The following is a 26,420-nucleotide window of genomic DNA, read 5'->3' on the forward strand; positions in this document are numbered from 1 at the left end:
AGATGTAACTATCTTTTTCTTTTTTGTTTGCCATGTTTTACTTTCTATGGTAACTAACCTGTAATTGTCTGCATGCTAAAATAGCCACGAGATGTATATTACACAATTTAAGTGCAGAGGCTTGCTTGAAAGTGTTGTTCACCAGAACCTACTCAAGCCTGTATGTATGTATGTGTTAAGTCAGATAGGCAAGTCTCTGGGCTATTAACATTTACACATTAAATTCTGCATATTATAGTTTCATACAAATATACTCCTGTGTTATAAAAGCTTTAATAGCTCAGTTCAACTTTGCCAGAATTAACTATAGACAAGATCCAGTAAAGCTGGAAATTTACACTAAAGACATATTTTGCTTATTTCTCTGGAAAACAAAAAATGCAAAAATAAGTAGTGAATGGAATGCCTTCATGTACATGAACACAATGTACTAGTCTGATTAGTGAAAATAAGTAGTGACTAAAATGCCTTCTTGTACATGAACACAATGTACCTGTCTGGTAATTAGTAAATATTAATCTTTCACAACTAACTGGTGAAGACTGTAAAATAGCAAAAAGATTTAGTTGCAAAAATATGTAGGTTTACAGTAACATTCAATACTGCAATACCATGTACATCAAATGAAGCCTTAAGGCTGTGTCAATCATAATACAGTTAGTCTTTTATAGTGTTGATAATAATACAGATAGAGTTGGTTAACTAATAACATCTGGAGTAAATAATCACAAAAACAACTTGAATCTTTTCACCAGTTTCATATCTCAGAAGATTTTTGAAAGAAGTTTTACCTGAATGACTATACTAGTACTAGCATATAATTTTAGTCTGTTGCCAAGATTCTATTTTGACAATTAATTCACAGATTGACACCTGTGGATCATTGTAGTGTGGAGCCGTGTTGTGTGATTTAGTTCACAAGGCCCTATTTTTTGAATTCTGAAATTCTAAGCTTTCAAAGTTATAATCCAGGTATAACATACCTGATATTTCAAACCACAGATAAATATGACGATGGGAATGGACTGACAGTTAATGCCAAGAGAAGACACAGAGACGATCATATGCTGCTGAAGTTGGGAGGGGGGTGTCATTAAAGTGTGGAGGGACTGTCTCTGTCATCTGGTAATCATCAAATTATCATTCATCTGTGTCCTTGGTCCAATGAATTAATTAATTACACTAGAGCACATCTTGCCTCTGTAAAATATTTCACAAGGATTGAACACAGGTCTTTTAACCACCAAAGGTAGCCTGTAATTGCAACACTTATGAGAGATCCAATGCTGTGGTATTAGATAAGAGTTCAGTAATTGACAAATATTAGTCTTCAAGTTTATACTTAGAAGAACAAATACCACAGTTAAACAATTTTACATCTGTTGGTTTAATGAACCAAAACTCATACATAAACAGCCTGTCATTGATGGCATTATTGATCAAATGATAATTGGTGTTCAGTAATTATGTATATTAACAATCTTCTTGCACATGCCTACACAAATAGGGTTATAAAACAGAAAATTCATGTTTAAGGTATATTCCAATTGAGGGTGCCAAAACAAAAACTGCAACACAGAGCAGTTTTTCATCAAATAATAACTTTAGGTCAAGCAAGTCAAATTTCTGGCAGACAAAAACATACAATGTGTATTTTTAATTCAATACAGCGGTATTTGAAGTGTTTGAAATTTTCAGTATTTTTTTCCCTTTCTTTTATAAAGAAATCTGTGGAGACACCTATAATGTGGCACTTTCAATTATTACATAGGTACCATAGATTACTTGCACTGGTGTGCACACAAACTAATGGTATTTTCACTGTAGTGCAATACTGAAAACATTATTGCATACCTGCATGCAAATGATATAAAAATGTGGACGCAATCGTTCGCTACATATGAAAGCATGTGATCGCACTGTATGATTTTTTTTTATTTTTATGGAAATTTGCCATTTCAGATAAACGTATGTAATAATAACAGAAGCCATGCCACGTGAGTTCCAGTGTGGGTACTCACAGATATTAGCAATCTGGGTTGCAGTGTTTTCTGCTGCACTTTCACTTGCTACGCTCGTGAAAGAACATGCGCAGAGAATACTGCAAGCACTCATGCAAATGTCCTGAGCACGCCACACTTGCACTCACGTGTCATTGGGTTCCGTCATATTATGTACCATTAGATGTGATAAGATTTTTATTTTGGAAATTTTCTGCGATCCAAATAAAAAAATCATTGAATGTGTTAGAACCCTATGAGGCCTACGACATTGTAACAGCTTTACAGAACTTCTTGTGCTATAATGTTTACATTTCTTTTATGTGTGTAATTGTAGCTCCACTCCATTGAACAATTATTCCAATTATAGAGTTGCTTTGTTCAAAATGGCAGGTTTCCCAAAGTGCATGTGTCAAGTCATCAAAGTAGAAAACCTGTAATGGTATGATATGTTCCACTTACGTTCCAATCAGTATCAATGTATTCATGCTCCGGTAAACATACTAAATATCAAAAATGCAACAACAAAAAGACCCTCATTCCCAGTTAGCCTGCCACTTTCCTAACAATACTAGAAACGATGCCACTTTGCTGACCAAGTAAAGTTGTAGTGCTTTTCAGAACTGTATCCCTGTTGAATCAGTTTGAAATTAGACAGCCCTTTCAGAGTCTGTTTTGCAACAATACATGATAATACTACGTCATGTTAAATGCCCTTTGCATGGTAGTCTTTTCAACAGTCTTTTCATATAAAGAATAGATCAAAATTATACTTAATGAACTCCTTATGCAAGACATTCTTCGTATAGTGTATTTATACTAATAAAATATATTGCATATTATTCAGTACATTACAAGTAGCATTTTAACACTAATTGAACATATCTTACTTCAGTTTATTGCATGCAATGTTTGAAGTTACCCCAGAAACACAGATACAGAGTGTAGGTGAGGTTTTTTTTATACTTATATTGATGTTAAGTATATAACTTATAAGCCTGTCGGTTATATTTCTGAAACAGGAGCTCTCCACTCTTGTAAGCTCTAAATGTATGTACAAATCTTTGGAATAACACAAACTATCAAGATTCTCATGTTAAAAAGTCCAAAAGATAAAATATTGAATACAATTATGATCCTTTTACTTTTAGCACTCATTTTAATAGTGTACAGTTTTGTTTTATTGTATGTTACCATTTTTTGAAATTTTGGGACAGGGACCAATTGGATGTGAATGTGGTTTTTAGTGATGAAAGTGTATCATATTGCCTAATAAATTTTAGTTCACATTTCATTTTCACATTATTAATGTGAATTCTTCTGATAATTGAATTAGCTCAGTAAATCACACAGTTAAGTAATTATATTACTTTACTGGTGAGGTAGCTGCAAGTCAAATGTGTGTTGTGTGAGTTATATCTCAAAGTCATGTATTTTGTTGCAGTCCACATTATGTCCTTCACTTGATGAACCACTCTAGCTCTAAAGGTAAATCTGAACAAATTCTCATGGTTAGCTGGAACTAACCTCACAAATCAAGTCGTAATTTTAAAGGAAATGTTCCGAATTTTACCAAATTCCCTTCTCTGTTGCCATGGCTCTAAAAACCTGACAAAGGCAATAACACAATGTTTTAAGGGTGCTATTATTATAAGTACAATCTACCCTGAGCTTCCTATCTACTTTACCAGGGTTGCTCACCCAAAAAATCAAGTTTTGCAAGTTTTCTCCCCTCCTGTTTACAGGGGTCTCAAATTTTAGCAAATACACTGTAACATATTAGATACTCAAAATTTATGAATCTGTGACGAATTTTAGCATTTCATATAATAAGGGAGGCATGAGATTCTTAGGATCTGCATGTACAATTTTCATGATTTACCAGGTTTTTCCATCTAAAAAAATATACAACTACATAAATTTCACCAAATTTTCACTCTAACATCACAGAGTTTTAGAACCATTAGGGGGGGAAAGGTGCTGATATGTTGACTATGCATGCTTTGCTGTTACTTGGTAACACCTAGCAACTGTTTTCAAAATACAAATAAATAATTCCTAGCTATACATCTCCTAACCTAAACGTGAAAGAACCCCAATGTTCGATACAGTATGTACTTTCTACAAGTAAAGAAATGCATGTATAAGGACTTCATTGCGAAACTTCTGATTCTTTTAAAAACTACAATGAGCATGATAAACGAACATGTGCTCTTCTTACTGTTCAAAATCATACAGAAGTATCGTAAGTTTTGCAATGAAACTGCCTAAAGTATACATTTGCACTTTTGAACGAGTACAAATTTCCATTATTAATAAATGTGGGCTTTTTTCATGTTATTAATGGAGATGCATTTATCAGAACTTTATATCAAAACAAATGAATGAAGCACATTGACAACAAAAGTATGCTTTTTATAAATTTTAAGATTATTTCAATGAAAAAATTTTGTTTGTTGGAGAAGCATTTAACAAATACTGGTATTTAAGAAATGATATACTAGTACAAGTTACTGTTAATATAATTTAAAACAAAGAAAAAGTAAATTCTCGTAAAATTTCGGTCTATTGCAGAGTTTTTTGTGTATTGACAGTATATATCCATGATAACGTACAAACCTGAGGACAGAGCGAGAGTATCTTCAGACAAAGACGGTGCTAAGCATTGTAACGTTGTATACTACTTGTAGCAGACGACATTTGCCGCTCTAAAACCCCTACTCGTCAGATGCCAAATTATAATGAAATGTGACTATTAGTTTCACGGGACCTTTAAAATATTTACAAATTCACAGAAAGTCTGTTTACAGTAGAAGTATCGTATAATCGACAAGGCTGGAATACTTGGCAAGTAACACAGAGTAATTTCGCGTGGTGTTCAGACACAGCCAAAATGGCTTTTCTGTTACGGCTGTATTAAACTTTTAATATTCTTAGTCTTACTGAAAACGTCATTGATAGTGGGTTAAAATATTCATTCTACATCGACAACTAAATGTGACAAAATAAAAGCGAACAAAGAGTCAAATCACACCACATCGTGAAATGTAGTCCTAAATTTGTGTCATTCATACTCACCGTTGTTCCGAATTTTGGCGCGATCATGGCTGGCGGAACATCCCATGTCGGAATTTCGGTTACTTTTAGCAACAATATTTTCTGACGATCTGTTTTCTTCACAAGTATCAATGGCTCTATGTTTAAACAAAGATGACACAGAAACTGTACATCGCCCAGGTGGTCTCTTGGTAGTTGTTTAAACGGAAGAAATTTGGGTTCGTATCGATCAGGCATATGCGCGGCCAGTCATCATCATCATCGCCTGGCCGTTGGAAGACCAAAGAAACAACACAAAATATTTGGACGGCTCTACTTTGAAACGTGCTCTTAAATTTAAGTTTCGAGTCGTTTTTCACGTAATCTCCATTTCTCCATGTACGTATACTCAACTAAATACGGTTAGCACTGGTCTGGGAAGACAAAAAGTTACGTCCCATTTCCAAGATGTTTTTCTGCCGAATTGATTTTTGTAGATCAGATTTAACGCATGCGCATAAAAGTTCAGGAAAAGAGAATCGATTACCGGAAGAGTTGCCAGGGAAACACGGGAAGCTATGCTGAAGGATGCCTGGCACCTGACATCGCAAATTAATTTGCAAACTATACCCATTCCTAATGGCTAGGACGACAACGAAGGCTTCTAATAATTGAGAATGAATACGTGTATTTACAGTGGATAGACGGAGCCTCCAGCACAAACCTGGCAAACATTTTACACACACACATCACTTATATCGAGATTATAGCTTTTATTGTCCACATATTTTTGAAGAAAATTTGTGTGAATAACAGCATAGAAGGGGAAGTAGTATAAATGAAATCAGTAGATTTTCAACACATCAACATTGTTATTTGATGGAATTTTTGACAGATTTTACAGGCCCATAATCAATGTAGAAAGACAGAACTGTTGATTGCCTGCCATGGAATTCACCTACTCTGACACGATTTCACTTTAGAGGGTTCAACACATAATTGTGCAAGTAGTTTTATTTTTGTCGTTGCTGTCTTTTGATGTTCCGCTTTTGTTTGCTTATTTCCACTCCTCTATACTCTCACCAAACACTGTCTACAGGCATAGGTTTTTCTCCCTCAAAATTATCCACAGCAAATATTTTTCTTTCCAATTTTTTAAAAGCATATTCTTGTGAAATGCTTTACGGTATTTTCAACTACCATCCACTTGAGACTCCCCTCCCCTTCAAAAACTACCCAAAAAGACATGTATCAAATGTTGTCTATATTTTGGTAGCAAGTCCTGAATCAATTTGATTAAATCATACAATTTTTGATATTGTACACACAGAGCTTTAGTTAACAGTATCACATGAGTTTACTTGATATTGTGTTAAGTGTCATTGTTTTGAATTCTTACATTGAGAAACCATGTGTTGAACTAAATTTGACATGACTGATATACTCAGTAAACATTTGCCTGAGATTACACAGATCTGGGTTCACATGACTCTTCAACTTTATGTGCCACAAGATGAATTTAACTTGTTGACAAAAACGTTCAAATAGGCCTACATGTAGTTCCTTTCATGTCAGTTGTTTAAATTGATACTGACTAAGTACACACACACACACTACTAGATTCAACAAGCTATCAACAACAATCAACATACTTTTCTCTGAAATGCATGAACCCAGTACATAACAATAACTATAGTCTGGCGCCCTCTGGTGTTAGTAACATACCTTTATACATTTTCTTCTCCTGGCAGATGAAACAAGGGGTGCTGGCAGGATAAAAGCCTTGTTTAAAGCTGTTAGCAAGTCTGTTCAAGACACTGGAGCAATGACTACACTAGCTCTCATAGGTAGACAAAAGTTAGCACTCTCATAGCTCCAGCAGCTTTCAGATGAAACAAGGGGTGCTGGCAAGATAAAAGATGTTTTCAAAAGTCTGTCCTCGACGCTGGAGCAATGACTACACTAACTCTCATAGGTAGACAAAAGTTAGCACTCTCACAGCTCCAGCAGCTTTCAGATGAAACAAGGGGTGCTGGCAAGATAAAAGCTGTTTTTAAAGGTCTGTTCAAGACACTGGAGCAATGACTACACTAGCTCTCATAGGTAGACAAAAGTTAGCATTCTCATAGCTCCAGCAGCTTTCATCCTAAACTCACCCAAGGTTCAGCTATGTATCACACAACACTAAAACTACAAACAAAAACATGTAATATACACAACACAACAAATTACATATATCATTACTTTTCATTATAAATAAGTCTATAAAAGTTTTATTTCAATATAACTCCTGACACTAAAATCACAACAATAAAATAGTAAAATTTGAAAATTCCATTTTATAAAGAGCAGGAAAACACTACAAGCTTAATTAAAAATTCTCTAAATCTCTTAAAATCAAAATCGTTATTTTCTCAAAAGTAGAATTAGTAGAATGATTTGGCATGAGGACGTGAACAAATGAATGAAATTTCAGAAGTATACATAATTATTATGGATAAAAACATTTCTAGAATTGTATCATGAGGTTGCTGCAGTAGCACTTTCTAATATTTTTCTTTTCCAGTCTTCAAAATCGTCATCTTTCGATTTCTTCCTAGGTGATCTACTTTCCTCAGCAACCTTATCTGTTTCTTCTCCTGAAATGATACAATTAGGTGTATTGTGTTATGCCCCCCATGCACATAGCAGTATTACAATACCATATCATTACACTCTCTCACTGGCTTTGCTAGATTGTCCATTTCTACATTTATTTTGTTTGTGCTGAGTCTTCTGTATAAAATGATGACTGAGCACCTAGACTCTCTCACAGCCCTTGGAGCTTCGCTTTACTAAAATTAAAGCTAAATGAATTATTATGTGTGTACCGATACCAGCTATATAACCATACTCGAATATCCTTGTACTGTGCGCCCTCATCGACCATGATAGAGATAACCATTCGTTGACGTGTGACTGTGGCGCTCCTTGTTTTCTGCTTCGCGAAAACAAGAAGCATCGCAGTCACACGTCAACGAATAGTTATCTCTATGTGGTCGATGAGGGCGCACAGTACAAGGATATTTGAGTACGGTCATGGAGTACGTTATGGAGATGGTATCGGTACAAACAAAATAATTCAGTTAGTGTTAATTTTAGTAAAACGAAGGTCCGAGGACTGTGAGAGAGTCTAGGTGCTCACCATACTAGAGGATTGGACAAGTTGCTCAGTGAAACTATGTGATGTAAAAACAAGCAATTTAATGAAGCCAGCGGTGGCTATGAGATTTGTTGGAAACGACAAGTGATTTGTTGGAAACACATCTGTCTAAATTCCAAGTGATAGAAGATACTCTGTGTCTCAAGAAACTTTGATTTTTATAAAGACAATATACAGTTCCACTTAATTTTTCTGTCTTGTGAATTTCTTTTATTAGTAATATTGACTCAAGGTCAAAGGTCAAGGAATCTGACTTCCTTCTGAAATGGAATTACATTTTTAAAGTTGTATAGGTATTACCTTCAATAGACTTGTCCAAATCGTCCAACCAATGATGTTGTCTTTTACCATTTAGAACTTTTTTACTTTCTGAAAATAACATTTTAAAAAATGGTCAAATAAATACAAGCAGAAATTGTACTTTAAAGATTATTAGAAAGGATGTCATAAATAACTAGTGAAGATTTAAAATGAGAAAAACATTCACTTTCACTTGTCCATTGTACAAATGTACATTTTCACTCTGAGAATAGCCTACTTTTTATATCAAAGTATGAGTTATCAGAACATTTACACTGTAGTACTTTACAAGCAGTGTTGTTATTATGAACAGACAGACAGACAGACAGACAGACAGTGTATGAATAAAATAGAGCTGGATGGATGAATGAATGAATGAATGAATGAATGAATGAATGAATGAATGAATGAATGAATGAATGGACTGATGGATGGATGGATGAAATGGATGAATATAGGCATACAGTACCTAACAGTTTCTTTGTATGTATTTCCATTGCTGCTGATAACTTGTCAAAGGTACTTCTTTTAACTCCAGCAATTCCTACTAATTTGCTCTTGTCAATTTTAGTTTTAGAACACCTGAAAGACAATTAAATCAAATACTTTTATTTCTCATCTGTTATTTCCTCCAATGAAAATGTCAAATCTTCTACTCTATTAAAATTATCACACAATAAATCATAGAGATACACTAGCACCTAGTAAAGTAATGTAAAAAATGTTACATTAATGGTTTCTGTTTATTTTAATAGTCACAGATACACTAGCATTGCTATCACATTATAATGTACAATATTGGTTTTTGTTTATGTCAATCCTACTATCTCCACGGTAGTATCATTTGTAGAGCAATGAGTTCAGTCAGATGAAAAGATTTAAAATACAATTAGATACATCATTTCCAAATATTTTTTCATTCACCAGAGGAAAATACAAGTCACATAGTGGATCTTGTCACTATGAATAGATGTAGTGATAAAACCTTTATGTATAGAAACATTCTGTAAAGTACAATGACGTAACATAGAATGACCATTAAATGCCGTATTTTCTGTTTGAATGTGTACAACTTGGTTTGCGTATAATACATTGATTTTTACCTGCATGCCGTATAAATGGCAGCTGATGGGTACATTGGATTACTCATATCTATTGAGTCATCTTCATCTTTTAGTTGCATCTTCTGTAACTCTGTCTCATATCTGAAATAATAAAATTCACACAAAAAATAAAATGCTGAAAATACAGAGGATGTGTCTACAATATTGAACTTGTTGCTATTTTAGCCAAGAAAACTAATAGTGATCAGTGGTGCTGTAGACACTTTTCTTATCAAGGTATGAAGAGTAGAAAGTTAGAAAACCAACATTGAAAAATTACTAGTGTTAACTTGACTGTATCACTTATTACCCTAGAGACATGCAAAATTTGTATAACCAAATGTGTATTTACAAATTAACTAATATTTTCTGCTTTTAAAAGTTTAATATTAAATATTATCTTTACGTTGTTTTATCCCTAAGGAAACACCGGAATTACATCGTAAAGTTCCTGTTGTAATGGAACATTTTAGGGAATGATAGCCTTCTGGTGTATGGGAAAAATGCATGGCCATGAACAGCCGTATAGTGCAATCGTTATAGTAGACTTTCATCAAAGGATTCACAATACAAACATTGTCTGGTGTAGTTTTAAAATTCAAATGAATAAAGTAAAACTTACATTTTAAGGGTCTGCTGTGCCAATGATGTTGCCTGAACACAACCAAACTGAACAGCTAAATCTCTTACTGTCAGTTTAGGCTGTAGATCTAATGCATTTTCAAGGGTCTTCAAAGTCAGGTTGTATGTTTTCTTTTGAATTCCAGATAACTTGATAGCAATGTCCTGAATAAAACAAAGTAAAATCCATAAATTGTGAAAAATTGGTTAACTTGTCATTTACATGAATGAGTCACAAATATTACAAACATGAAGCTTGTAGCAATAGATGAATGCTAGAAATATTACAACTGCTGTACTTTAGTTTCCAGTCAGTAACAGGGCATATAGTAATATGTGTCAAATGTCTAGCTCTGAAGTTTGTATGCAACACAGTAACACCTGAGGCTGTGATCTGAGTTTGCCACTGGGGGATGAAATATACTCCAGTATTAACCAAACGACATTAACTAGCCTTACAGAAGAAGAAAGTTACAGTTTCTGAAACTTTTATGAAATTATCCATGATTGAACAAAAGAATGATGGTAGATGTACCTAATCTTGAACATAATATCATAACTACCTTGTGTATAGGTTGGTCTAAACTTGAAGCTGCGAGCTCTAAGCACATGACTGCTTTACAAGATCCAGTCATATTCATTGCTGCAAAATTACTGGAACTCAGACGAATTTCACACAATCTCATCAGTTCTTGTGCCTTCCTGTAACAAGACATTGAGAGATCTTGTCTTTTGATAAAAATCAACAAACAGTTCTATTTTATACCTTCGAAATTATTTCTAGTTTTTTCTATCTCTAATGACCAAAGAAATGATATGACTGAGTCCATGTACCTGAAGACTTGGTATAGTTTGGTTTGATGCATAATATCATTAGTTATCATATTGTCATTTGATATCAACCAATCAATCAATCAAATGATAATATCCATTAACCCATTCATTGATCAATTACTTGAATGATTTATTGATAAATTACATATAAGTATAGTCAATCAATGTTTACAACAGCTAAATTTCTTTAGCATAAGTAAAGAAAGCTCAGCATGTTTAGTTTACAGGTGAAAAACTCAACATATACCCACTGTTACAGAATCATAAAACACACCGAGATGCAGTACAAATATAAACATTGGTCACTTTGTATGCTGATGTCCAGCAATAATCAGGTGGTTTGGTTTGGTGTTTGTTGTTGTTGTTGTTTTGTTTTTTTGTTTTTTGGGGGGTATTTATTTATTTATAGTTTTATACATGATACATAGTCATTGTGTAATGTCATCTATTGTTTACCTGTTGCAATGCATGACATGAAAGATTATGTGTCTGGAGGCCTGGGGTTTTCATTTTTCTTCTTTTTTGTGCGTTTATTTTTAGATCTTTATTTTGTAATGAAACGGCTCGATTCTGACTCTAATTACGTAATCCCGTCCGTTTTAGAAAACAACTGCGATAATCAAGTTTAAGGGCAATTTGTGAGTACATTGAAGTTATGTAGGTCATGATCTGGAAACCAGGAAAAGCATCACAAGTACACGACAATTTCAACTTCAAGGACAATATCGACAAATTATAGTTGCAATCGAATGCTCAATTGATACACCCACCTCAATATTTTACTGGAACGTATACCAAGCTTTGGAGCGAGACCTTGTAAGACTTTAGCGTCCATCTCTTAGAACTTAGAAAAAAGAGCTCTGTACAGCAACACCCAGAAACTATTTTCGACGTCAAAATGTCAAGAAATGGAGAATAATGTGATCTGTTCGCGCCAATATGACGTATTGTCTGATTGACCAATCATTGATGCGGGTTGATCGTAACCCGGAAGTAATGATAAACCAATCATAAATAACTTCTGAAAAGTCTGTCACGTGAAAGGAAAGAAAATGGTGAGTACCCTAATCGTCAGTTTTTTTCTGATTTTTTGACAATCACAAACTGATCAAGTCTTCAACAGAAGATCACATATCCCCAGACTTATGCAACTGATATATTTAGTTGTAAAAATGTAGTTTGTAGTATGGTGTTGGGTTCTAGGTTGCTCTGTCCCCTCCCCTCTCGCTGAGCATGAAATCCAATATGGCGGCGGTATGGCTTCTGGATGTTGTCGTCGTCATTCATAGTAATTACTGTTACTTTTTACGATAACCCACATATCCCGTCATCACGAAGAATCGATGTATAACATTCGTAGTTATCATAAATATTTTCCAGCAAAGAACGTTTGTCTTTACCTGTTATAATCAATGGTTACAAGAACGTAAAATAGTGCATCCGTTGGTTGACCGACCGGTGACATCGATTGGGGTCGTGAGGTGTTTCCAACTGTAATTATTTCTTAGTTAACAATAACATTTCTGACATCTCCATTTTAGTAGAATATAAGCGTTGGGTCACGCCTTAAGTTTACTTTGTTGTCGTCTACGATTATTTATTATCAGGGTGTCGTATTAATTCAATATATGTCACATGACAGACCAAATCAAAGTGAAAATACACAATCTGTAATAACAACTAATATGAATACGTGTATACAGTTAGTACATGCATTATGTTTTTCATTGTAAAAGAATATTGTATGTTTCCATCAATTTTACAAAAAGTGTTCCAGTGGAAAATGTCAATTCATTGTACAATCATTACAGGTACATGTTATTATGATTGTTAGCATTTCAAAAAATTGGAAATCTTTCCTTCCAAACAGAATTATCATGGTAATTGTGTTCCTTCAATATTGACATCACAAATTATACTGTCTGTCAGCCATGACTGCCCCCCCCCCTCCAACTCCACCTCTCCCCATCATATCTGATCCTTCACAATCACTATTCTATGTTCTTTTATCTTGCACACATGGTGAACTTTTCCTGTAAGTAGCTCATATCTATAATCTATCTTGACTTTCTGTCTGGTGTATGGTGTATTGTACATGCCTGATGAATACTGGTTCTAAACACATTCTTTAAAAAAAAAAGCAAACATGCAACATCCTTCAATGTATAAACTATGATGGATTAATCGATATACATATGATGTACATCAACATACATGTACTTGCATGTATATATCCATCCATTCATATACGTACATATGCATATGCACACACACACACACACATGCATGTGTACCCTTGTTTCGTACACTTTATTCTCTAATTTAATCTTGCAAAGTTGCATATCTTCAAGCATAGTCTATATGGACATTATGTCAATAGCATTTGCCCATTTGATTTGATCTTGCAACATAATGTCATTATAATTATGGTAACTATTTTTGGTTCAAGAAAGTTTATTTTGGTTATTTTCTGAAGAAAAAAATTAAAACATCATGGGTTACAGTTGCTTTGAATTGAAGTTTCTAGATAATCCTCACTTAATTAGAGGGAGGGGTTTCATTGAATCGCCTTTCTAGTCTCAGGGACATGTGTTATAATCTGTATGAGTAATTTATGCTAAAGTCTTCATGTTGTCTCTCAGTTATGTAGGAGGGAATATGATATATGTTATTTTCATTACAATAGCAGACTGCTATTAAACATCAAAACCCAGTTCAATACTACTCTGCATTAAACAATAAGAAAAAACTGAATTTCAAGTTTTAAAAAAAGTGATGATGTAACACATTTGAAAAAGAAGATAATTTGCTGTTCAGACACCACCTTAAGTAATTCTTTACACTGTTAAGTAAAAACATACTTTGATTTCCGACAGTAAATCTTGAATATTGATCTTCATACAAAAATAAGTGATAGTTTTGCAAATGAAAATCTTTGAGAGAAAGATGATGTTTTTCTGTTTGTTGTGTACTAAAGTTTCATACTACTGACTGATAAGGCTCTGGTAACTAGGGTTCATGTACCCACTAACCACCTTGAATAAAAACACAGCTTTTGATTGATATTTTCAGCCACAGACACACCAACTGTCTCCTCAGGAGGAGCAAGAAAAGCTCCTGGATGAGGCAATGCAAGTTGTTAAAGTCCAGTCATTTCAGATGAAAAGATGTCTGGTAAGTTGAAATTTATAGATATGTCCAAATTATTGTATTGCTCTTCTGTACTTTAAAATTATTAGGCACTCTTGCCAGTAGATATCCAATCTTGCTTATTCATCATTTTTATTTGAGATACTAACCAAACTGTTAAAAGATGGAGAATATATTGTTCATGATTTCAAGAGTCAGTCATTTCTAATTTAGCCCAGTGACCTACTGTATCTTTTAATTATTTGAACCCATGCATGACTGGTTTCTCTAATCCACAGGATAAAGCTAAACTGATGGATGGACTGAAACATGCCTCTAATATGTTGAGTGAGTTGAGGACATCATTGTTGTCACCCAAAAGTTACTATGAACTTTGTATCCTTTCATCTATGGTCTCACTCAGATAAAAAGATAATCAGAAGTGTTATTGTTATCTATCTGTACAAAGTAATCCAATTTGATCCATGGTACCCACTTGTGTGAAACTTTGTTGATAACACACACACACACACACACACACACACACACACACACACTTTGAATTCAGCCATGCATGTTATCAGAAAATCACACAAATATGACCCTGAACCCTGATTGCCTTTTGAGTCAAATAAATTACCTACTTGTTGAATAGTCTATGAATGGTAAGTGTAAACTAATATGGATGTTTGAGCTCCTTGACTGATAACTTGATAGACATGGCAATCTGTGATGAACTACGGCACTTAGAACAATACTTGTATGATGAGTTCCAGAAGGGCCATAAAGTGGCAGATTTATATGAACTGGTGCAGTATGCAGGGAATATTATACCAAGGATGTAAGTACTCTCAACAATTATGTCCTTCTAACAGTTATAAGATGATCAAGAAACTCTGTGGTTGGGATGTGAAGGCTAATTTAAAAACTACCTTATTATTTACCTGTACACACATTCAGTCTTGGTAATGTTTCATGTAGAAACACATAGGATAGAGACAAGTGAAGCTTATTCCACAGACAACATTCACAAAAAAGTAGTATCAGCACATAAATTTCAAATTTTGGCAATCTAATCAGATGAAAATCTTAAATCTGTGAACGTAGCTAGAGATGGTTGAATAATGATGATGATGGAAGGCCTTATAGTTTATGATAGATGCATTTATTGTTTAACCGTTTCTTACTGATTTCGTTGCATGTAAATGTTGATGTATTTTTGACATGAAATATCTGATTCTATTACAGTAAACAAACATGCAGTAGAATTGACCAGAACACCTACAACTAGAATGATAAAATATGAGTTATCACAAATTGAATATTTGATATGTTTTTGTTTGTACAGGAAATCTGAGTGTTATATGAATTTTGTTATTATTTGTTTATTCATAACTAATGGTCACTGGTCAAAATGTATATAGTAAATAAACTAAACAGATCCCTAGAAAATAAAATATGTAAAGATAAGAACAAAAAAAGAAAATTCACATGTCAGAGTTTCTACCATAGTTGTAGCTTCTCTTAATTTTGAGATTTTTTTGTTGATTGTACTAGGTATCTGTTGGTAACAGTAGGAGTGGTGTATATCAAAACCCATGATGCAAACAGAAAAGATATTATTAAAGATATGGTTGAGATGTGTAGAGGTGTTCAACATCCTCTGAGAGGACTCTTCCTGCGTAATTATTTGTTACAGTGTACAAGGAATATACTACCAGATTGTGAGGACCCGTAAGTACAAATAACTAGAACACCTTATTTTCCCACTGACTCTCAGAGATGCTTTACAGTGAATAAGTCTTTAGAGGAACTGTAAAATTGTGTGATGGATTACAATGATTCACCCAAAGTACAACCAATATATGTTAAATACAATTGGAATGTTTATTTATTTGTTTTGTTTCTGTTGTTTGTTTTTGTGTTATTTTGGGGGTAGGTAATTACGATTGGGGTATATATAAGGACAACAAACCCAACAGTTTCAATTCTTACAATGAGATATCACACACCTGTTGCAGGGTTACTTATAAGTTTTGAATTCAACTTTGACATCTTGTTTGGGTTTTAAGACATGATTTGAGTTATAAGAAAGTTACATAATGAATTATTTGTACATTTTGCGTCATTGATGGTTGATATTTCATGCCCATATTCAGTGATTACCTTGGCATACTCAAGTAAGCAGAACTCCTTATAGATTTTCATATGATATTCAAATAATTTGGAAACTGTCCAGTACCATACTGTACTGCGCGAAATGACTGACAGGAATGATATGGCTGTTAATATAGTTTATCGTCATCTTTGTCTTCCAGTGAGGAAATTGGAGGTAACATTAAGGATTCCATTGATTTTATTCTGCTGAACTTCTCTGAGATGAATAAACTGTGGGTGAGAATGCAACATCAAGGACACACACGTGATAGAGAAAAGAGAGAGAAAGAAAGAATGGAATTAAGGATTCTGGTGGGCACTAATCTCGTACGACTTAGTCAGCTGGATTCTATGACACAGGAATTCTACAAAAAGGCAAGTAATAATACAGTACAATTTAGAATTGAAATCAAAAGATCAAGAAGACTTGCTTCAAGAAATTTACATAAATTTGAAGACATTCAGAGATATTGGTCTATAGATTCAACAGTTATATTGCTAAAACAACATTTGTCAAATCTCAGTGTGAATGGTATCTAATGAAGATGGTAGCTCTATCACTCTCTCCTTATCTTTTAAATCGAAGTAATCAGCCTACAAACATAAGTGTAACCACAACAATAATTATATTACATGTTTTCATATACTATTTTACTGCAGAATGTCCTCCCAGGGGTGTTAGAACAAGTCGTCAGTTGCCGTGACTACATTGCACAAGAATATCTGATGGAGTGTATCATACAGGTGAAGTAAACAATTCATAGCTCTGTGTGTTTTGACCAACACAATTACATTTGTACCATGCAATAAACAATTCAACTAGAGAGTTAAGATAGTGGCTTGTCAGGGTTTAAGACAAGGATAGACACTGTACAGTACATTGATTGTATTTGGATTGCATCACAGTCAACCAATGGTCCACTCTTCTACATGTCCTCCAATCTAAAATAAAGTATCAACTTATGTACATACCGGTCTCTTGTATCAACATTTGACATTACAAAGGAGAAGAATAGACATATCTATGTAATAGATAAGTTGCTGTCAGTGGCCAAGAGACTTTGGATTCTTCCTTCAACCATAGTTTCCATCTAAGTTGCTAATGTGGCGTTTTGTTGACATCCTCTGGTACTACTTTAAATGGAGGGGGGGGGGGGGGCTATTTCTTCTGTCATGCTCATCAATAATATACTCATTGTATTTAAAAAGCAATATTTATTTATTATTTATTTATTTAGTACACATAATATATCCCATGGGATTATTAAAGGTACAGTAAAATGAAATAAAGAAAAAGATAAACAGAATTGAGCTACACAACAAAAACTATTGATAAAACACAGACTAAATATACCATGCTGACCATTTCGTGTAAGAATACAGACATGAACGTACAACATGCTTTAAAATAATCCTTCTTCCATCCCGTCTTCAATTCTGAACACATGTTTATTTGACATTTGTAGGTGTTTCCAGATGAATTCCACCTACAAACACTCAACAATTTTCTGAGAGCTTGTGCCGAACTCCATAAACAAGTCAATGTTAAAAATATAATCATTGCGTTGATTGACAGGTAAGTTGAATACACTTTAGGAAAATTTCAAAACTATTTTAATATTTTAAAATGCCTTAAAGGGGAATACCATTCAACGAAATAAAGGTGTTTTCATAAAATTATGGTTCTGTAGAGTCATTTCATGATTTTACATCACAGAATTTTTATTCAATTACCAAGAAACACAAAATTGAAAGTCTTTTTTCACCTCTATTCTTTAACATATGGAGGGCTCTGTGGTAAAGCGACCATATTATAGTTGAGAGGACTACCTTCTTTAAATAAGTTAAATAAATTAGATAAATTATTTTCTACTTCATTTTCCTCTGATGAGCAAAGAGTGATAGTCAAAGGCTAGTTGAACAAATGTTTTTATCTCTTCCATAGGCTTGCCATGTTTGCACACCGTGATGATGGTACAGGTATCCCCAATGACATCAAACTGTTTGACATCTTTTCACAGCAAGTGGCTACAGTTATTCAGGTAAGTCATCTACTGAACTGTTGTCATAATATACACTTATTGTAGAGTATATATTTACACTAGAATCCCCCCCCCCCACATACATACCTGCACATGCATGCATACACACATATCTTGTCATACTCGAAACCCCAATATACACACATGTGTGTGTATTGTCATTCAATAAGCCCAACATGCACACACACACACACACACACACACACACCCAGCCAGCCAGCCATCCAGCTATCTATCCCTGAAAGAGACATGCACACATCACCACCACTATCTTCACCTCTCGAGATCTGATATTGTTGACATCTTTTGAGTGTCGTATCTAACATGCTTTAGTAATAGATGGCTAGAAATCATAATATATTTTGAAATATCTCTTGTTGACAGGCCAGGGAAGATATGCCAACTGAAGACATTGTATCTTTACAAGTATCTCTGATAAATCTGGCATTGAAATGCTATCCAGACAGAGTAGACTATGTGGATAAAGTATTGGAAACTACAGTTGACATCTTCAATAGGCTCAATCTTCAACGGTGAGTATGTTTATTGCTGTATATCGCCCTCTAGTGGCTAATCATGTCATTTAAGTCTCATAGCTATCCGAAAGCTACTAGATGACAGCATGTGAGCTATCAAAAGTGATTAAGCAAAATAATTTAGTGATGAGATTAAATTCCTAAGTCTCCTAAAAAGAAGACAAGTTAACCCTTCTGAAAAGAAGACAAGTTAATACTGTTGTGTGATGTCATAGTGTACTCGACTATACCCAAAACTTAGGAATTTTTGTACAGTGTATGATTCTACTAAACCCCAAATCAAACTCTCTAGCTTGATAACAAAGGCATACAACTCTGTTGACAAGATTGTACAAGGCCTTGTAGCCATTCCTGCCGACATGCTATTTTCATTTAACACTAGACCATCTAGGCAATCACATTCAAAGGCAATTAAAATACCTATGTGTAAAACTGAAACAAGCAAACATTCATTCATACCATTAACTATTGTAGACTGGAATCAGTTACTGGAAAACATTGTCACTAGCAACACAACAGAACAATTTAAGACTGCACTAGCAGCCCACAGGGACTAATGACTGAGCGCACTCACTTACCCTGGAAAAATTTTGCTCAGTAGTGAGCAAGTTTCCAGTATTTATACAGATACAGATACAGATTTGATCTGGGTCCACAAAATAACTCAAATGTGAAGATCAAATGTTCTCCGTTCAACAAAGTTACAAATAGCTGATGTCTCAGGAGTTAGTTAAGTGCCAGAAATCCTACTTGGTCAGAAAAGGTCCAAATGGCAAACTACTTCATACTACAGCATTACTGACACAACATTCCGTCTGTCATCTTTCACAGCTTGGAAAGCAGCAGTGCTGTTAACAAGGAACTAGCCAGACTTCTGAAGATACCGGTTGATGTCTACAACAATCTCCTGACTGTTCTTCAGTTAGATCATTTCTCACCTCTCTTTGAGTACTTTGACTATGAGTCCAGGAAGTCTATGACGGCATATGTCATCAATAATGCATTAGATAACAACATGTATATTCCAACTCAGAAACAAGTAGATGCTATACTGACGTTGGTGTCACCGTTAATTCAGGATCAAAACGATCAACCACAGGAGGAGGTAAGGCAGTATTTTGACTAGGATAAAATAATACAGGGGCACTGAATCCCATGATGTCTGATCACCCTATGTATACGTTGATGATGTCACATAAAAAACATTTAGTTATTGTCAAAATAGTATCAAAATAATATCACTAGACTCTAAATAGCCATCATTTTGATATCCAGAGAAGGAACTTCAACCTTCATGACATTTTACATGTAGGACTACTTAGGACACCATCTTTATGATAATATTATGTAATTATGACCACCTTGACCTGACAGAGTTTGGCATAGTTAGATAAGTAAATACTAGTTGTGGAAACTATTTATTTGTCAACCTATACTGAGTGGTCTTTTTACAAACTCCTGTTGTGTTTTCAATTCCTGTTACTGACTTCAGATGTTATTAAAGGTACTGAGAATTCATAAGAGTCCCTGATTAATTGTGTCATGATCTTTCCTGACCAATAGGAGGATCCTGAAGATTTTGCAGAGGAACAAACCATGATGGGAAGATTTATTAATTTGTTGTTTTCAGAAGACCCAGACCAACAATACCTGGTAAGTTATCAGTTGACGGCATGTGTAAACAAAGACAGTGTTATAATCTTGCTAATTTTACTCTAAACTTTTCTAAACTTGACACATGTTAAGATTGCTGAACACCAGAATGTTACAGGAATACTTGAATTTGATGGTGTACATTCTGATCCGAGCCAGGGGTAATAATTGTAAAGTGCTTTGAGCATGGCGTGGGAAAGCGCTATATAAGAACCCAACATTATTATTATTATTTATTATTATTATTACTTTGCACCATAGAGGTGGAACTGAAGTTTTGGTAACTTGAGCGTTCTACCATAAGTATGTAAGTTTGATAACTTGAGAGTTTTACTATATGTAAGCTTCGATAACGTTAAAGTTTTACCATAGATATGTAAGCTTGATGTTGTATTGTTGTAGGTACAATCTCAGCTTGTATCAATGAAACAATTTTTTTTTATATGTTAATTAGTAGTTGTGATACTTCTACGTTGAAATCGCTGTAGTATGTCTAACATTTTTACCGTTAATTTGCAGATTTTAACATCAGCCAGGAATCATTTTGGTAATGGTGGTAACAAGAGGATAAAATATACTTTACCTCCCTTGGTTTTCAATGCATTTAAACTATCATACAGGTATAAAGAAGTAGGAGAAGAGGTAAGTAAAGGGTATAGAGTGTGGTTTATGAATGCCGAGTTGTATTTCCTACTAATACCACATGTACCACCTTTGTGGTGATGACCTGATGATAATTGTAGTAGTCATAGTAGTAGTAGCAGTAGTAGCAGTAGTAGTAGTAGCAGCAGCAGCAGCAGCAGCAGCAGCAGCAGCAGTAGCAGCAGTAGTAGTAGTAGTAGTAGTAGTAGTAGTAGTAGTAGTAGTCATAGCAGCAGTACCGATAATAGTTATGAATCTTGTTTTTGAAGCGACTATGTAGTTTTCGTCTGAATCACTGAGACATCATCAGCGAAATCTGGTCAAACTTGACTAGGTTTCCATTCCCTGTACAGTAATTTTGGGAAAGAATTCCTGTGAAATACCCTTTGATCTCTGATAGATTTACCTGTTTAAAGCCAGTAAGACTAGAGAATGTATTCCTGTATAAGAAAGATTATAACTTGTGTAAACAGTATTGTTATTTTTTAATTGGTCATTATGTCTTTATATTTCTATAGGATGATAAATGGGAGAAGAAATGCCAAAAAATCTTTAAATTTTGTCACCAAACCATTGGTGCTTTGATAAAAGCAGAGTATGCCGAGTTGTCACTGAGATTGTTCCTACAGGGAGGTCTTGCAGCTGGTGAAATTGGTTTTGAAAATCATGAAACTGTTGCGTATGAGTTCATGTCACAGGTACGGTACACAGAAAATATCATTCTGTGGGTTAGAGTATTCACATTTTTTAAAATAAGAAAATCATAAAATCTGAATTTGCTATGTTTAAAAACTCTACTGTGCTACCTCAAGAATTGTTAAAACATTAGTTTATGAAAGATTGAGCTTAAATTGCAAACTATTTTGCACTTCGTCATCCATGTAATTATTACCCAGTTATCATCATGTACTCAGGTGCCCTGTAGTGTTACAAATGAGATATTCATAAACAGATATTTAAACGATTTTGAAGTATGGTGGCCCATAACTTTTTATGCTTGAACCAGTGTTAGATACCTCATGTCACTCCACCCTTACCGACCTCTCTATTCATGAAAGGGGGTGACTGATCTGTAAGGGCGTCCCGTCATGGCACACCATACAGACTATACCTACCTGGAATAAAATCCAATTTGTTTATATAAGTTATAGACTAAATAAAGACATGTTGTTTTTTTCCCTCAGGCATTTTCTTTGTATGAGGATGAAATCAGTGACTCTAAAGCCCAACTAGCAGCTATCACACTTATCATTGCCACGTTTGAAAGAATGAGTTGTTTTGGTGAAGAGAATCATGAACCACTACGTACACAGTGTGCACTAGCAGCTTCTAAACTATTGAAAAAACCTGACCAATGTAGGGGTGTCAGTGTCTGTTCACATCTTTTCTGGTCTGGTAAAACTGTGGAAAGTGATGGCAAAGAGGCGAGTACAAATTCCAATGAATTCAGATTATAATAATATACAACATATTCCTTTTCTTTTGTTTTCACATTGTGAGTTATTACTAGTATTTATCCTGCTTGTTTTAATAACGCTAACAATTTAGGCATCAGTTTTAATAAAAACAAATGTCTGTTTGTGTAATGCTGAGTTGATAACTCTGATGCAAAAAAAAATCATACCTATAAGTTAAAGAGTTCGATAAAAATGCATGTCAATATAAAAGTGAACATGTCTGAAACTTTTGGAAACCCATAAGTCGAGTTTTGTTGAGACCATTCACTTTTCATTTGTTAGATATATTATGTAGTAATTCCACAATTTGACAAAAGGTACAAGGGAGAGAGTGATATTGTATTGAAGGTGCCATAAGATTTGACCTTAAAGCTGTAGGTCATGGCAATGACATTCGTGTATCATGTTTTTCTAACTGTAGATAAGAGACGGCAAGAGAGTGATGGAATGTTTAAAAAAATCTCTTCGTATTGCCAACCAGTGTATGGATAATTCAGTGCAAGTTCAGTTGTTTGTAGAAATTCTTAACAGATATATTTACTTCTATGAAAGAGGCAACGATCAGGTGAGTGGGATTGATGTTATCTATAACCAAGACAATATCAAAAAGTATCAAGTCTTGTCATGATGACGTCCTTAAATATGTTCATCAAGTCGGTAAAACATAGTAACAATTAGTCCTTATATCACAACCAGGGTTCTTATTACTTATGAGTAACATTTCACCAGTTCAAACTGCCTGTTCTACTCAAACTCGCTGTTCGAACTTTAATTTAAACCCTCACTATGGCAAAGATATTTGGATGACACCTTGGAGGAAATAAAGAAAGGGGAAGTGGACAATTTATCGTTACATCTCAACTAAATGATTCAACTAACAGCATTAAAATTCATGGATGAGCTCAAATGAGACGGGCAGACTCCATTCAAGACACAGTCATATTACTGGTGAATTGCAAGAAAACACTGATAGACTAGTATGTAAACTTCACATGATACCATCCATTAGATCAGAAACTGTGAATCATCAGAATGCTGGCAATTCTACTCCATAGTTATGGCTACTGGGCCTTTTCAATGATTGTACATATTTGGCATGTATGGGAATTAGCAAGTATTTCAAATATGAGCTAATAGTAATACAAGAAAAATGAAGGACCTGTGTATTGGAGACTCAGCGATGAGACACGTACCAACCTGTTTCATGTTAGTGTTAACTGGCGCTGTTTGATAGAACCATGCAGAAACCAATAAGAAACTACACATTCTACATTTTGTGTAAATGAAATAAACCATTTAAGCACACAGCAAATAGATGCAGAAACATGGATGCCAATGTTTTGATGTCTGCATTGTGGTATATCTTTTAGACAAAATGCATTCATTCAATATTGCTACCTTAAAGTGTAGCAGTTCCTTACTAGTTTCTGCATGGTTGTATTAAACAGAACCAGTGAACACTAAAATGAAACAGGCTGTATATTTTACCTTGACAATGTGCTTCCATCCTGTTACAGGTAACAATTCAAGTTCTCAATCAACTCATAGAAAAGATCCGTGATGATCTTCCCAACCTTGATGGCAATGAAGAAACAGAACAGATCAACAAACACTTCCAGAATACAATAGAACACCTTCGAATGAAACAGGAATCACCAGAACCCGATGGACCAACATATGAAGGCCTCGTCATGTAGCAATCTTGTACATATGTAGCAAAAAAAACCAGACAAATAGCTATCTAGAATTCAAGCTTACTTTTTTTTGTGTTTATATATCAGTTTTTAAGTTAGGTGCTAATGGTATGATCTATAATAGTGAACCCAGGATGTAGAATTTTAGATTTATTTTACTACTTGCATTATACTTCAGAAATTGGCATTTCCAGAATATTGGAAAAATATGATAAATTAGGACTTGGCATTTTTAGATAATGGGGGAAAAAATAACAAATTATACCTGTTATTTCCAAATAATGGGGGAAAATAACAAATTATAAATTGGACTTTTCCTGATAAAGAGAAAAAATAAATTGTGATGTGGCATTTTGAGAGAATGGAAAAAGTACTCTCTTTGCTTTGCTCTTGCTGATCTCAAGTTTACAGTTTCCATCCTATAGAAATCCCACCACCATTGAGCAAAAACAACAATCATAAAAATGTTTGTTTAGACATATGTGATTAGTACAATGTAATATCAACCAAGCTATAATCTTAATGATAAAATGAGATCTTTACCATGTGTTTAGACAGCCATTATGTCATGTAGTTGCTGTATAGATTATTTCAAGCCAGAGACATATAAAGAAAACAATGTTGTGGTTATATCATTACCAACTAATTTATCATTAGGATAATCATTTCCATTTGTCAGTTAAAACTGACTTTTCATGTCTTGTCAAGCAGATTCAGCAGTGACAACAACATGAAGTTGAGTAGGCTGATAGGATCTCTGCGTAGAAATAAGAAAGAGAGTGTGTATGGCATAATTAAGTTTCAGAAATTTGTAATTTATTCAACTGGAAAAGTGAAGTCCAGATATAAAGTGAAGGAAACCATGTCAGAGACTATGTTATTATAATAGCCACACCCCTCATTTCATTATTATAAAATCAGACAATTATCTCTATGGTTGTCTGTGTTATAACCTACTAGCCACACTGTTTACTTTACTGTGTGATTTTAATCCTAAGCACTAACACAATACTTCTTGTACTCCAAGTTGTGTGAAATGGAAATTACACTAACGTTTCTTTTGTTCTGTCAGTACTTATAGTATGGCACTATTATGCATTACTTGTCTCTCTCTATTAGAAATGGGTATGTACAGGTTTGTTTATTTCGCCACACACGTTTTGTGAAATGTTCAATGCCTCTAGTTCAGGAAAAGATTGGTATGAACTTGGTGCAGTATTGTTCTTGACCATGATTATCATTTACTGAACGTGACAACGTTCCTGAATATTAATACATGTAGTATTAAAGTGTATTGTATTATTTTCAAACAGTCGTATACAATTAAATATGAATGTAGTATGCTGACGAGTTGTGATATTTTTTCTAAAAACCCAGATTTCAAATATTATCAAATGATCTAAAAGAGTGTCCACATTTCTAAATCCAATTTGAGATGATTGTTAATTTGCCAAAGTTACATAAAAAGGCATGTTAGAATACTTGCATTGTATCAGCTCCAAGTCAGACTAATGAAAAATAAAATAACAAAGCACGTTAGAATATTTTCATAGTATTGACTACAAGTCATAGAAATTGTATTATTATGCTCTTCTTCCCTCTCTCCCTCTCTCTCATCAATGTATGTGCCACCCCTAATGTGTGGATTATATCAATCTCATGAAATAAAAAATGAAAAGTGAAATATCTTGTTTTAATGCGAGATTTATTTTCCTTAAAAACCCTGTATACTGGACTACTGTGACTATGATAGCCTGTATACTGGACTGACTGTGATTATGATAGCCTGTGTACTGGACTGACTATGATAGCCTGTGTATTGGACTGTGACCATATCCTTCATCCAATCTCAAGATCTCTCTTAAGTCGAGTGCTGTCCTTCATCCAATCTCGAGATCTCTCTTTAGTCTAGTCCTTCATCCAATCTCAAGATTTCTCTTTAGTCTAGTGCTATCCTTCATCCAATCTCAAGATCTCTCTTTAGTCTAGCGTTATCCTCCTTCAAATCTCAGCT

At 34.3% G+C, this 26,420-nt stretch overlaps 2 protein-coding genes across 2 annotated transcripts; one reads left to right on the plus strand and one right to left on the minus strand.

Moving 5' to 3' along the window:
• Positions 1-7,556: 7,556 nt before the first annotated feature.
• On the minus strand, positions 7,557-11,931 carry LOC144438194 (origin recognition complex subunit 6-like). Its single transcript, XM_078127238.1, has 7 exons — positions 11,867-11,931; positions 10,826-10,964; positions 10,264-10,427; positions 9,642-9,743; positions 9,008-9,120; positions 8,539-8,607; positions 7,557-7,669 (listed from the first exon to the last, which is right to left on the minus strand). Exons 1-7 carry the CDS (start codon positions 11,929-11,931, stop codon positions 7,557-7,559), a joined length of 765 nt encoding a protein of 254 aa, XP_077983364.1.
• A 196-nt stretch (positions 11,932-12,127) lies between these two features.
• On the plus strand, positions 12,128-26,064 carry LOC144438191 (vacuolar protein sorting-associated protein 35-like). The gene is made up of 17 exons (XM_078127234.1): positions 12,128-12,151; positions 14,169-14,270; positions 14,525-14,621; positions 14,943-15,066; positions 15,783-15,959; positions 16,544-16,757; positions 17,043-17,126; positions 17,849-17,958; positions 18,328-18,424; positions 18,809-18,957; positions 19,792-20,065; positions 20,524-20,613; positions 21,133-21,255; positions 21,774-21,953; positions 22,440-22,679; positions 23,134-23,277; positions 24,230-26,064. Exons 1-17 carry the CDS (start codon positions 12,149-12,151, stop codon positions 24,407-24,409), a joined length of 2,388 nt encoding a protein of 795 aa, XP_077983360.1. The 5' UTR covers positions 12,128-12,148; the 3' UTR covers positions 24,410-26,064.
• Positions 26,065-26,420: the final 356 nt, after the last annotated feature.

This window comes from Glandiceps talaboti, chromosome 7 (genome assembly GCF_964340395.1).
Source record: "Glandiceps talaboti chromosome 7, keGlaTala1.1, whole genome shotgun sequence".
NCBI lineage: Eukaryota > Metazoa > Hemichordata > Enteropneusta > Spengelidae > Glandiceps > Glandiceps talaboti.